Source organism: Phaethon lepturus, unplaced genomic scaffold (assembly GCF_000687285.1).
Source record: "Phaethon lepturus isolate BGI_N335 unplaced genomic scaffold, ASM68728v1 scaffold47739, whole genome shotgun sequence".
In the NCBI taxonomy this organism is placed as follows: Eukaryota; Metazoa; Chordata; class Aves; order Phaethontiformes; family Phaethontidae; genus Phaethon; species Phaethon lepturus.
In genome coordinates this window covers 5,084-19,986 of record NW_010562218.1, presented here as the reverse complement: position 1 = coordinate 19,986, position 14,903 = coordinate 5,084, and the positions used below count along the sequence as shown (strand labels likewise).

The window sequence follows — 14,903 nt, the reverse complement described above, 5'->3', positions numbered from 1 at the left end:
TCCTTTGCAACCTTTTATACCTGCCTATGTGCAACACTAACTTGTGGTACTGCAACTGGAATGGTGTTGCAGACCCTACTACAAGGCTAACATCTCAATACGCTGAAGTAGGATGCTTTGGCAACTGAGAAGTGGAACTACAGTTTGAGAAACAAGGACTCAATCTTGAACAGCCACAGCTGTTTATTTCTGCTACAGGCAGCTGGATGGTTTTTCCTCTTGCTACAGATGATACAGTAGCAAGAGAAGTCTGTCCCACGGCTGTAGTCACTGCAATAGCTGGCAATCAGGTTTTTGCTGCAGAGAAGACGATACCTCCCGTAACTGCTTGGTACGATACCCTTGCAGTGCAAGTTTTAGTCCAACAGCAGAACCTAACTCTCTACTATTAAAATAACAAAATAGCCTTTTTGATTAGTAGACAAAATTTATACTTTAATATAAATTAACATCAGTGATGTTATGAACAGTCAATTTATGCATAGGTAATTAACCACAAATCAGTTTACACACTGTATTCTTCACCGTTTAACTGTAATGCTAATACTGCTTTTATGGTGTTGAACATCAAGCACAAGCTCATCTCCAGCCTGAACTTGGATGGGCTCATCAAGAACAACTGCAGCTTGTTTCCAGTGCGAGGACTCATCAGATGTATTCAAGCTATGGTCTTCATCTAGATGTATGTGATACCAGAAGGGAATTGCAGTGACTTGGCCAGACTTACAAATGTGTACCTAAAAATATTTAAAATTTTAGTTTCATCAGTTACACCCTTTTCAAAGAAATAATAAAGTAGTTCAAACCATTTCAGAGAGACCTGCAGACAAAGTAAATTCTGTGTTGAAATTTTCAGCCAAGGTGAGCAATTAATGAGCAGCTCTGCAGAACAGCAGTTAAGTGCACGTCTAACTTTATGTAGATGCAACTCACCTTCACTTCTCTGCTGGAGCTGTTCAACAGAGGGTTCATGAGATCCAGCCTTAAAAGCTCTGCTGGCTTGCTCAGGGGTAGACACGGTAACGTAGAGAGATCCAAATACACACGAACAGGTACCTAAGAGTATATACCATAACTTCAGGCATCAGCCACCATTAGAAAGTGAATAGTTAAAAGAATAATCATAATGGAAAAGTTTTACAGGCATTACAGTAATTTCTAGAGATATAGCCAAAATGCAAAATACACCCTTCTAATCCCTTCTGAAAAGGATCCATCACTGAAATGTGACTGTTGGGATACAAGGTGACAAAGGAGACAGTAGCAGCACCGTCACTCTTCTGTGCAGTAACACTGCATCTCTCATGACTCAGACAAAACTTTTCCCACACTAGTTCTAAAACAAGCATTACCCATTTTACTTTATCTTAAGGTCCCTGTCTGGTCACATAAACCTCTCTTGGTAACTTCAACAATATGAAAACGTTTCAGCTCTTTAGTTTTCATGCAGTTTACACCAAAACTAAACAGCTAGACAGCTGCAGGCTCTAGAACTGTGCCTGGAAGACACCCACCAACTTCATACCTTGAACTGGTTGATAAAAGGGGCTATATTAAATCCAAGCGTTGGTTCTGTTCCTTGAACAGCACTCTCCAGTAACAGAGCCTCTGACTCTACAAGCATCCCATATACCAACACATACTGTGGGAAAATCTTGCCTCCACTGTGAAGTAAACACCTGTAAAATGGGAGAGATTTGACCTCTCAAGCGTATCATTCAACAGTGATGAAAGAATATCAACTACTATGGCACGCTAGTCCTTCTTCTGAAGTCAAGTGCTCATCAGCATTTGAGTTTGATCCCATTTGACCAGACAGCTGCATTATACAAAAAAAGAAAACTTGTCACATAATACTAAAACTAAGGAACTAAAGTAATCTTTTCACAGTGTCAGTACTGGAAACTGATATTTCAAGATGAAGACAGTGGGACTTATTCATAGCACCATCATCCAATACTGAAGGACTGGCAGAAATGTTTAATAAAAACCGTAAGTCAGGAAGTATATACTGTTGGGGGGCACTGGTTAAGGAGGCAACATACCCGTATGGAAATGAAGCCTGGTGGGAATTTAAGTCACCCTTCTTTAAATGTTTAACCAAAGTTGACAGCAATACAAGACAACAGCATTTTTTCCTGAAAAAACACCTGAGCCTTGCTTGGTCTCTTGCTACAGAATATGACACTGCTGAGAACAGCAACAGGACAGAAGCTTTCATTCAGCCTAACATCAAACAATTCAATACAGATTAGTTTAGGTTTCCTTTTCCTATAGCAGGCAGCTTTTCATAGGAACTGGGTAGCTAAGTAGTGTGCTATTGGAGGTATTTTCATGCCAACAGATTTGAGTCTGCATATAGACAAAAGTCATAGTAATCTCCCATTTGTTCTTACAGCAAAAAAATCTTTCAAGTCATCCAAACATTTAATCAAAACTTTAAAAAGGTAATGAAAATAAATCACCTGGAATATTCTGCCATCACTATGCATGAAGATGAACAGAGAAGATTCCCTAGCACCACAAAAGGGGATAAACCTGTTTCACATTTACTTTTTTCCTACCCATTTCCATTGTTTTATATCTCTTCCTCTGCGTTCCTTCCCACCAGTTTTCAGATATTACAAATTCCTAGGAATATTTTGTCCATTTGTACTGTACCTGGATATTGCAGCCTTTTCCATCACTTCCTGCTGGATTAAACCTGATGTCTCTATAACATCCAAGATAATAATACTCCACAATTTGTCTGATTTGGGTCTCTGTAGCATCACACTTTCATCTTCTACGTGGCTGAGCCAAAACTCTAACGTTTCCTTAGGGAAATGGTTAGCTTCTGAAATCAGATTAAGTGCTGCCTGATGCTGTTCCTTCTCAACAGAACTGTAGGCTCTCACTGGTCCAAGTTTGCCTGCTATAACCGGCAGGATGGAGAAGCCTTCAGATACATCTAAAATGTACAAAGGATCAGGAGGAACATCGAGAGAGCTCTTGCTTTGACTCTCTTGGAAGTTCATCCCACTGCCATGTCCATCAACATCCATGGACTGCAAGTCCTTACTTGGATTTAATGACAACAGCACTTTGCCCATGGCAGCTTTAAAGCATTTGTGGTACGGTACATTGTTAAGCAGGGAGATTTCTGTGGATTCCAACACACACACTTGACCGTTGCCATCCTGTTTGCTAGTCGTCTGAAGACCAGCCAGAGCATTACATAATTCAGCCTCATTGCCCAAATTCAGTGTGTCATCTCTGTCACCGAAGTCCATTCCACACTCTGAAGTCAAAGAAGAAATCTTCTGGATCTTCAAGTAGCAGTCTTGGCAACAAACCTCCATCATCACAGCATCTCCAGTCTTCACAGAATAATCTTGGCAAAATAGCACAAGACTCATGTCAGTTACTTTACAGCAAACATCAGTCAAGCAGACATAGAGTGCTTAACAAAAAAAGCATTATCTCATTTCTTCATTAGTTATTACTAGCATGTATGAAAGAATTGTTCTACTCTGTAGCCCACAAGCTGAAATCTGCGATTGTGTGTTAACATTTGCCTTGAACTGTCCCACACTAGGCAAAATCCATTTATTCTCAAAATAAGCCTTTCTATGATAAATTGGTATTACTTTAAGTGTTCTGTCAACAGCAGAGCAGAACAAAAACATACTGGTAAAGAAACTGCTTTTGTTTTATAATGCTAAATATGAAATATTTACATTTTAATACCTCTTGTAGACAAAGAATTTGTAGTTTCATGGAAAACAATAGCTACAGTTTAGAAAGGGTGGTTTATTCAAAAGAAATTTTACTGTAACATTTATGGTGTACTGCTCAAGATGGTCTTAGGATACTCTGTGTATGTTCTAAGAAAGTAAATCCACTGATACAGACCAGAATTTCAAAACAAAAATGCTACAGTTTGACAAATAATTACCAACCGTATGAAATTCAACAGGACCAAGTGCCGGATTCTCCACCTGGGACGGGGTAACCCTAGTTATATGTACAATTTGGAGGATGAGAGGCTGGAGAACAGCCCCACAGAGAGCAAGCTGGGGGTTTGGGTGGATGGCAAATTGAGTGTAAGTCAACAGTGTGTCCTGACAGCAAAAAGGGCCAACCGCGTCCTGGGGTGCATCAAGCATAGTATAGCTAGCTGGTCAAGGGAGGCAATTGTCCAACTCTACTCTGCACTGGTGCAGCCCCACCTTGAGTACTGTGTGCAGTTCTGGGCACCTCAATGTAAGAAGGACATCAAACTATTGGAGTGCGTCCACAGCAGGGTGATCAAGACGGTAAAAGGCCTTGAGGGCAAGACTTATGAGGAGTGGCTGAGGTCACTTGGCTTGTTCAGCTTGTAGAAGAGAAGGCTGAGGGGTGACCTCACCACAGCCTACAACTTCCTCAAGGGGGGCAGTAGAGCAGGAGATGCTGATCTCCTCTCTCTGGTGACCAGCAATAGGACACAAGGAAATGGAGTGAAGCTGTATCTGGGGAAGTTCAGACTGGACATTAGGAAAAGGTTCTCCACTCAGAGGGTTGTCAGTCACTGGAACAGGCTCCCCAGGGAAGTGGTCACAGCACCAAGCCTGTCAGAGTTCAAGGAGCATCTGGAAAATGCTCTTAGTCATATGATTTAGTTTTAGGTAGTTCTGCGAGGAGCAGGCAGTTGGACTCTATGATCCTTATGGGTCCCTTCCAGCTGGAGATATTCTAAGCTCCTATGAAACATGAGCATGGAAAAATGGGTGAATGGAGAGTAGAGGCTGCTGGAAATGGCTCTGCTACTGTGTGTGTCGGGGGAACAGTATTCAAGTTGAGTCCAAAATGGTGGTGAAGGGTAGGCAGGAATGTTTAGTTTTGTTTTTGTGGCAGTACCAACTAGCTACTCCTACCTCACTTCCCCCACTTCCCTTCCACAAGTCACATCTTGACTAAGTAGAGCCAGTCAGTAGTCCCACTTTTTGGAGCTGCACCACAAGGCATTTAAATTCAGTGTAGAAAAAAATAAAATTTAATGAAAAGCATTCTCCCAGATCTTAAGTAGGTCCCATATCTGCTTCACAGCAGAGCCCCATGAACAAGACCTGTTGCAGGGACTGTGCACTATAGTCCAGAAACGTGATCAGGAACTACCTCACAGCTACTTGTTGTTCAACTTCTCCTAAACCTATTTGCTGCCACTTCCTAACCTCTGAGATAACCTAACTAGCTTAAATCAAAATGCAACCAAGTTAATGTACCGCAACAAGAAAGTCCACAGGACGTACCAAGCAGGCCCTGCACAGGATAGACTGCCTGTTCCCAGCAAGTTTCTTCACTGGGACTTGTAGACAGAAAGTGATCATCATCAAGCTGTAGTACAAACCACACCACAACAGCATCTAGTATTCCTCCTTCAGTGACTGGCAGGCTGAGCTTCCAGGGCTTTCTAGCTGCAAGGCTTTTCAGCTCCTGACCAATGTGTAAAGAGAGAAAAAATGTGAGAGTTTCTTTCCATAAATAAAAAATATTTTTTATTACACTAATTCACATAAATTTCTGCACCAAATCACAAGGGCACCCAACAGAAACCTGAAGTTAACAAGCCGCTACAATGCCAGTTATCATCATTAGTCCTCACTAGCATAGGAACTGTCTTCCCAGATACAACTACAATTATCCACAAAACCAACCTGCATCCATCAGCCATTAAAGCAAACATGCCTACATCTAAGAACGCACGTATTTAAAAACACTGAAAACTGCAAGAAAGGCTTTAGAATGGCAAGGCTTGCCTTACGAGAAGTAATAAAACCAGAGCCAGTCTTTTGGGCTGGATTCCAGTGCTTCACTTAAAACCTGTGTTTAATCAGTTCTAGAAATACTGTATGTAACCACTGGATTCGCTTGAACAGAGGTTCAGGAAAATCATTACAAAAACACTAAGTAACCATCTTTGTGGATATTTTCCCTGCTACCTGGGCTACAGGCTTTGTGTAAAAGCTCAGGCATGAACAATTTCACTACTGGGAAGAACTAAGATCTCCCCTAAAGGGGTCAGGTTATAAATTCTCCAATACTCCTAAAAAGTTTTGAATATGTAACAGGAATTTACTCGTCTTCCATGTACAATTTACTTTCCTCAGTAATTACCTTCTGCTACCAACATTGTAGCTTGTTGCTAGCCCATAGCAACAATCATTGTAGATTATTGCTACCCCATAAAAGGCCCAGCTCTAATGTCTTAGTTCTGGCATAAACCGATTAACAGGAGGTCACACAACTGACCAAAGATTCTCTGAGTCACAACCATTCTGCTCAGTAACAGTCTTTCCTAACATTTATCAGCTTCCTGATCTGCTTATGTCAACATTTGCCCTAAGTGTCAACGTTGAAACACACAGGGCAAAAGAGAAGTTCCACTCTAAAAACATGAGTAGCTCTTCACATGCTATATTTTTTTTATTTTTCCCCTCTTTATTCTCATTCTGTGTTCTCCAAGAGTTGGTCTACATCTCTTCTCACCATTGAAAGAAGGCTGAACAACGCACGTGTTAAAATTATGGGATGCTAATAATGTTCATAAGATTTCACTGTTCTTCAATAAATGTGCTTTACTGCTAGTCATTTTTTCTGTACATTCTCAACCAGAGAGGAAGAGAGTGCTAAGTTGAAGCTTTGCTGGCAGTAAGCCCCTTGAAGCAAGACAGCAAGAGCACAAGCATGCATCTGTTTCTCAGCTTCTGGGAAGTTATTGCTGTTTAAAGTGTATTTGATACTAAAAATATTCTTCCTGCTTATTCCTCAAAAGCAGCAGTCACAAGGTTCTCATCCACTGGTTCTAGTCACTGTAGTGTTACATCCCTATTTTGTGGCATGCAACACCCACTCAAAGGCAGTTATTTCAGCTGTCCCTGCTCCCTACCACACTTCCTATCCCACATTTATTCCTCACATTTGTACGCTGCATAAACCTTTTTCTATTATTTATGACAATTAGAGACTCTAACAGCTCTAGCGCACCAGGACGGCAATTTATCAACTAATGTAGTTAAAGAGACAGCAAAGAAAATAAAGCAATGATGCAGGAATAGGCAGTTAAAAAAAAAACCAAAATGATGTTATGCCACATTATATTCTCTGAATGAGAAAAAGATAACTTGCATTAAAAAAGTAAATGGGACTACAAATTGAAGGAAAAACTACAGAAAGAATGCAGTTACCAAGTTTCCTATGTCTTGATCTAGAATTTCTCAAATATTCCACACAATAACCTCTCATGAAAATTAGAAAGGGTCAGTATCTGTAATTGTTGGCAAGCGCTCTGTTCCTTTAGGGCCTGAAAGTGAGACTAAGCTTTAATTACTGGCTGCTGAGGTAAACACTCACTTCCACTCCCAGTGGCACTGATCTGCCACCAGCAAACATCCACACAGGTAGCACCAGGCTAGGTGCAAGTGTCTGCAGCTTGTAATTATAGCCACATCTCGTTCCCATGCCTGGGAGGAACTGAGCTGCTCCTAATAACAGCAGTAATAAAGTAATCATCATAACTCAGCTGCTTTTTTAAAAATTTTCACTTATTATCACTATTTCTCTGCTCTGTACTGATGTCTCTGAAGCCTCCTTACAACTCTGGTTGAGAAACACTGTTATACTGTACATTAAGCCTTTTTCTCAGTTCTGTTAATTTAGGTCTGGATAGTTAGTACAAGCAGAATAAATGCAACACCACTCTCATTCTTTGAAATACAAGTTTAGAAAATGTGTCCTTGAAATTACCTTACTAGGGCTAAGTAATTTCTAATCTGAATTTCAATCTTTCATAGGTATTTCTGCTACTGTTTGTAAATATAGCAGGGGTTTTTTTTTATTCCAATAGGAGCAGAGACAATTTTTCTTTTTTATTTTTCAGCTGTACTGATTGAACACCCAGGTACAGCCATGACAAAACAAACAAACAAACAACCCAAACAAAAAAATCCAGGTTGAAAGTAACCTGCACGCATTTGAAACCGGTATCTGCCCAGTGACAAAGTAACAACAAACAGTAACCAATGATTCCAAATAAATTAATTGCATTTCTTCCCTTTACCTTTACTTATGATATCTTAAAATTCCATGACAGGAACACTCCATTAGTCCAACTGAAACTTCAAATGGGCAGTTCTGAAATACAGTGTAAAGAGTAACACTGTTCTTTACTCTTCAAAATTATCTTTACATGTCTGCCAGCAGGCAGGGAGGGACCTCTCAGATGAAAGTAATAGTTTCTTATTGATGCTAGAAGCAGAAGCAACATTAGGTCACAGAGATATCGCTCCCAGCAGTATACTGAAGAGCCTTGTCTTATTTAATTTTTAATCTCAGGATGTCAGACAAGCCAACTAGGAAAAGCTATTGATTCAGAAACACTGCAATTTCTGGCCAAGCAGTGGCCAAGAATAATTTCATTTATATAACAGAATCTATTTTAAGCTCTGACTCAATGCTAACTCCTCACCACAGGTCAATGAGCAAGAAATACTCCAGAGATCAGATGTATCCTCTCTTTAGCATGCTCAGCTGTGAGCGGCAGAGGTCCTTGCCTTACACTTCAGGCCTATTTAGTATACGCATACAAACGTATTTTGAGCAAAATACACAAAATAATGCTACTGTATTTCAGATGCCATGTTACAGAAATACCGAAAGATACCAAAGGAGCTGAAGGGTGGAATCAAACTGGTTGAATTGGATAAGATAACTTATTTATCTCCCCTCTTTTACACTTACCTATCAACACTTAGACATTTTTACACCAAAAATACATCCTTTCTCTTTTGTCTTCAAAAGTTTCTTGAAGACTCTAACTTTAGAGGAATAAAGGAAGTCAGCTCCAGAACTGCATAAATTATTTAGGATGGGTCTATTGCATTCTTCCTTCCTTCCCATCCCTGTGGCTCCCCTCCCTGCCAACTGAGGCTGGCAGTTGTTTGATCTTATGGTGAGCTAGTTTAGTTCCCTAAACTATGCCAAACAAAAAACTCCACCTTCAAAAACTCATAACTGTCATCTGATGAATCACATCACCACACAACTAGACAAGGATTAAAACCAGCAGAGGATTTCATTGTAGCCCTGCCAACTTTGCACTTGTGAACTATTCAGAAATTGAACCCAGAAAGCAAATAAGAGATGGGGCTCTCGTTGTTCATAAATAGATTACTTATAAGGATGTAAACAAAAAATAAATCATCACCTGCAGATTGTTGAAATCAACTGTCATTACTTGACACGGTTCTGTCAGAGGTACATAGCCTCCAGGAATACGACTGAGCTTCTCAGTGGTGTAAGGTTCGACAGTTTCTTCTGAGGCAGAAGCAGAAGCGTATGTTGGACTAAAGAACTGCACAGAATTTGACAAGCGCACACCAGCAACTTCTTGCATTTCCACTCTGGGAGTAAAGGAAAAAAGGGAAGAAATGAAACTTCAAATAATTTGACCAAAAACCCCAAAGGAAGTTCTCCCCAGGCTGGCTAAGTATTTTTAAATGCACAGAATGTAAGAATAGAAAAACAATAAAACAATTCTCTAGGGTTTTTATTATGTTCAAAGCAGCTCTAAAGCACAGAAAATGCATATCACTTTCAAGAATCAGAACTGAATGCTGTCACTAGGAATTGAGAAAAAGCCCAATATGTCCTTTGTCGAAGGCTACAAACTTTTGCCCCCTGAAGTACACTCATTGAGTCTTGACAAAGAACTAGAAAGAAGGTTATACCCTATGATAATAAGAACAAATAAAGCTTTTCTGATGCTGCTGCATTAGACAGATAATGAAGGTGTTTCTTTCAGGTGAACAGAACAGTCAGAACAAAGATAGATATGCAATAGGAAAATGCATTTTTGGAGCCTCTTTGACACAAAACTTGCATTTTGCAGTACCTTTATGTATTTATCAAGCACAATCTATGCAGAATAAGGCATTTTTCATAGTTACATAGCTGCAAAGAAAGTCTCAGTATTGATTTCTTGGTGGAAAAAGGGCTTTGACAACTCAGCATATACTTATCCTCTCTTTTAAGACAGAAGATCAATCAGGTTTCTAGAAACAACCTTATACAAAAAGCTTCAAAGAAGAAAGAATGCTGTAACTGCTTTAAAACAGTTACTTACTTACACTGCTCAACTCTTAGGTTTGAGGACTTAAGATATATTCTCATTCTCTAAGAACAAGTCAGGAAGTTACAGGAGATGAATCTGGCACAAAGCTACACTTTAAATTATACCAAAAAAGTACATTTGTCTGAAGGACTTAGTGCTTCCCATTTAAGTGACAGTTATCAAGCAAATCTGCATTCTCATAGCGAGATCTAGCACTCAGAAGTTCAAATCGCAACTAGCTAAATTTCTATTTCTAGAAGTATTTTTAATTCTGAATCACTTGCTCAGGAACCTCCTCTCCCTGCAAAAGATCTCCCTACAACTAAGTATGACTAGACAGGCTGTCTAACAGTATTCTCAACCGGTACGGTCATCTCCTTGAAGATCCCAAACACAGAATTGAGTAAGTTGCCTTATGTCATAACCTGGATTCTTAGGCAAATATATTTTGACCATTACACATAGCTAAAATACAAAAATGAATCAGACTCCATCTTTGGAGCCATTCCCTAGCAATAAAAGTATGTGACATACAGAAAACAATAGTAGTAAGTACTTCACAATAAATACTAAAAAATACAGCAACATAATCAACAATTAGTCTTCTCACCTGCTCAGTGAAGTAACATACATTTTAACAACACGGGTGAAAATGTATTCTCCTTCATTTGAAATTGAATCCATGTATTATTTTAAAACAAATACTCCAACTAAAACAGAACAGCTGCTGCACAAGGAGCTGCACAATTGTGGAAGAGGTCAGCAGGTTATTATATTATCATGAACCCTTCTGGCTTCAATACATAAGCACAGAAGTAGAGCCACTTTATTGCCTCTCTTTGAGGCCTAACTGACTAAAAATTAAACATTAAAAAAAAAACCTGAAACCTGTAATTCTTACAGTGAATTGAATTAGTAAAGAAACCCATATTCTGGCATATTTTACTCAAAATGACTAAATGTAGATGCATGCTGTCCTAGAATATTGTTTTACTGTTACATACAGCTCTTGAAAGATCTCTAGTTCAAACTTGGAAAACAATATGTAGTATACTCTGGTATTTTAAAAGTTTTGCGGTAGTCTAAATTTATCCTTAGTAAAACTCAAGTCTTCTCACAAGTTCGTCAGTTCTTCTGGAAATAAACAGATTTCACATGGATGTGAAACAACCACAATGACTTCAGGAGAAAATTAAAGCTAACCATAAAAAAAAAACCAACCAAAAAACAACAACAAAAAAAACCAAAACCAAAAACCACCCACACATAATACCACAGCAGACTTAGGCCCTATATTCATTCTAGGGAACACAAGCAATGGGTACAAGCAGCACCAGTTATAGCAAAGAAACATTACAATTTTCACTAAAGCATCAAGTAATAAAGCTACAAGAAGGGGTAAGACAGCACAAAACATTTGTAAAGTTGGCTTAAGTGCACCAAAAATGGGACTACAAGAAAACTAGTATGATTTATCTAGAATTTCACTATATCCTAGGTAAAAAACCCTAAAAACAATCAGAGCACAAGTAGTGCAGCATAACTTAAAATTGATAAAATAAACGGACAGAATATAAAGCAAAAGGTATCAGACACAGACAGATGACTCTGATAGGCAAGATTATCAATTGGAGTGAAAAGGAATTCTCTCCCTCAGCAAGATGAATCAGTATTTGATAACAGATTAAACACACTTTTAAATGTACTTCAGAAGAAAAAACGTCAGGTATTTGTAGATTTCTGGACTCTACATCTGTTTATAACCACAAAAAATATTAAATCATGAGGAAGAGCTCCAAGAAGAGATATACTTTCACACTGCTATTTCATTAGGCATCCGTAAATTAGTGTTTTCTTTAATCTGCAACATGATTAATCCTAAACAAAATACATAAGTCCCAAACCTCTCAGGCAGAGACTGTCTCCACACAGTGACACTGTTCTAGAAGATGAGAATAAAAATTAGTATGAAGGTAATTGATACACAGTCAGAGCTGCTCTCAGCAAATAAACCCTACTATACACTAGTTCAGAATTAGGCAAGGCACATATTCAGAGAGATAATGCTAGGTGGGGTCATTAACACTTAGGCTTTACAAAAGCCTGTCCTGATCTTCTGAAAGGGTTTGATCCAGCAGCGAAGTAGGGAGCAGATTATAGTGAGGGTAAAATAAGGATAAAGGCCAAGTGTTAATCCAAGAATCTCCAGTACAGAAATTGAGAAGCAATTTTACTATTAAGAAATTTAATTCCTTCAGTATGTGTTAAAGGTATGTATTTCAGCATAACTGAAAATCAAGAGTTTCTGATGAAGTGATCCAGAAAGTCTGAACCACAAAGCGGGTGGAGGGGAGAGGGATGAGCCTGGAAAAGGGGTGGGGAGGGTAAGAGCAGAAATCTGTTTAGTGAAACGGATAATCAGCCATTCAGAAAATAAAGAGAACAGTAAATTAAAAATCCCCAATAAAACCCACTGGTCTCTCTTCCCAGATAACAAATACATGTTCCAACTGGGCTATAGTTTAAACATACCTGTGATGTCTACGTATCTCTTTGCATTCCACTGCCATCCCAAAAATTGTAGCACTTGCAGGAATAACTCTGCCACAGTCTCCAGTACTGACATCTTGATTTTTAGGCTGTGAAAACATGAATAACAGCATGCAATGAGACAGTGACCTATTTCTACCATCACTGCAAAGCCTAGGTTACATATTAATGAGCCATTCAAGATTACAGTCAAAAAATCAGTTAAGTTCTTCGTGACTATAAAGTTTCTGGTCTTTGTCATTCCAGTCGACCACTAAATGAGTTTCTTAAATACTGTGTTTCAAGATACCCACACATCAGCTCTACTTTGCAGTCTACAACTTCCTCTGTGCAATTCTGAAAGTGTTTTTAAATTTGTATTATGTTAGAATACATTGAAACACTTAAGGATCTTTCCTTTATTGCATCATTCCTAGACTTGACACTAGAGGTCACCAGCTCAATACAATATAAAAGCTTCCAGCCAAATAAGACTTCTTTTTAAATTAGTTGTAATCAAGGCAACATCAAAATAAAAGAGAAGTCCTTCTATTTCATAAGACCTAACAGAGGTTTACCCATATAAGACTCCTTGCCATATTACTTTGCTTAATGTATGCTAGCTAAAATGCAAAATACATGAAGTAAAATCCGAGATCCAGTGGAATTGTTTAGTCTTCCAAAAATATTTAGTTAGCAAAAATAAAGAGCATAAGCATAGAGCATATTTACCAAATTATAATTGACTGTTTCCTAGTGTTATGATGAGAAATAACTCTACCATAATTCAGCATTTTCTGCTTAGATTGACATGCTTTCTAGTACTAGTTGATGTCTCAAAATGACCAGGTTGTAATCAAATTTGCAGGAAAATAGTGCTTTTAAAACACACGCAAACCCCTTTGGTGTTACTTACAAAGAGGAGGAAAAAAAAGAAGGGGAAAAAAAAGGAATGAACAGTGATCAAGAGTGAACCATGACTTAATGATGGAAGGTTACATTAGGGAAAAATGCATTGCAAGTACCTGTCTACTCAGAACATGAGCTCACAGAATTACAACATATGCAGCTGCCTCGTTGCCTTTCATAAAAATCAAATTCATAAACAAACCCAGATCACTAATTTTTAAAGTATTAAATATTTACAAGACAGTTGTTCCTTACGTATGTCTGAATTTGTATACATGCACAAACACATATATATGCATTAATATATATCAAACAAAACATGAATCCCATTTATATATATGTACCCAAATCACCTACCTTTGGTTCTAATAATAGATGTTCCCAGGCATGTATCAAGCTTTCCACAATTCCTTCGCCAAATAAACCAGCATCAACCGTTTCTGTGACAACCAAGGAAACTCTAGATAAGAAAAAGAACACCATGAAATATAATGTATAACACACATTCCTGTAAACAATCATTCTTTTAAAGAAAAAAGAAACCACCATACCAATGTGAGCTCAGAGCAAAACTTTTACCAGTGTTCTGAAGTTTCAATACAGACGGGCAATTTAATTCTTCCAACAAATTATGTGTTTTGTTGTTAGAAGTTATTCAAGATACAGATAAATGAGAATAAATATTGAGCAAGAGTTTACCATAAAGCTTCTTGTTCAGCATTTATAAATTGTGTGGGAAGAACCTAGCCAAAACAGGAAGATGTTTCAGCCTGGGCACACAGCCAATGATACTACAGGATACGGATTTTGTCTGAATCTTGTGCAAGAGTATGCATCTGTGCACGGGTGTTAAAAAGAAATTAAAAAAACCAAACCAAACACCAAAATTATAAACAAAGCACAACAAAATTACTACACAGACTAACGGATCCTAAAATCCTAGTCCTTTGGATTTAAACTAAAAAAGGTATGGCATGATAAGACAAGACATTTCCACAAGAGTAACAATTTATTCCTGGCAGGTGACATCCAGTAACTCATCATATACATGAAGCAGATGCATCTGATTGGTTACTATAGCTGAGCTGACACAATTACACACAGCTTGACTGACATGCTGAACCATGGGAGCTACATCATTTCAGATCATGAGCCTATACCATCACCAGACACTTTATTAAATGTTACTAATTAAAAGTAAAATGGATTATTTCCTGCCCACATTTAAACTGCATGCCTAGTAGCGGTGAGCTGAAGTGATAAACCAGTCCTTTGCATATACCACAAAAACAAAAAATCCCCTCAGATTTCTACCTACTAAAAATTTACAGAT

General features: G+C 38.4%; 1 protein-coding gene across 1 annotated transcript in view; it reads right to left on the bottom strand.

The window, feature by feature from the left end:
- Nucleotides 1-410: 410 nt before the first annotated feature.
- PRMT9 (protein arginine methyltransferase 9) overlaps nt 411-14,903 on the bottom strand; it is an 18,735-nt gene continuing 4,242 nt past the window's right edge. The window contains exons 5-12 of the mRNA XM_010294198.1: nt 13,928-14,030; nt 12,665-12,771; nt 9,227-9,422; nt 5,274-5,457; nt 2,662-3,373; nt 1,526-1,679; nt 934-1,056; nt 411-737 (exon numbers count right to left, since the gene is read on the bottom strand). Coding sequence (XP_010292500.1) covers nt 522-737; nt 934-1,056; nt 1,526-1,679; nt 2,662-3,373; nt 5,274-5,457; nt 9,227-9,422; nt 12,665-12,771; nt 13,928-14,030 — 1,795 coding nt within the window. The 3' untranslated portion in view covers nt 411-521. The remainder of the gene's footprint in view (nt 738-933; nt 1,057-1,525; nt 1,680-2,661; nt 3,374-5,273; nt 5,458-9,226; nt 9,423-12,664; nt 12,772-13,927; nt 14,031-14,903) is intronic.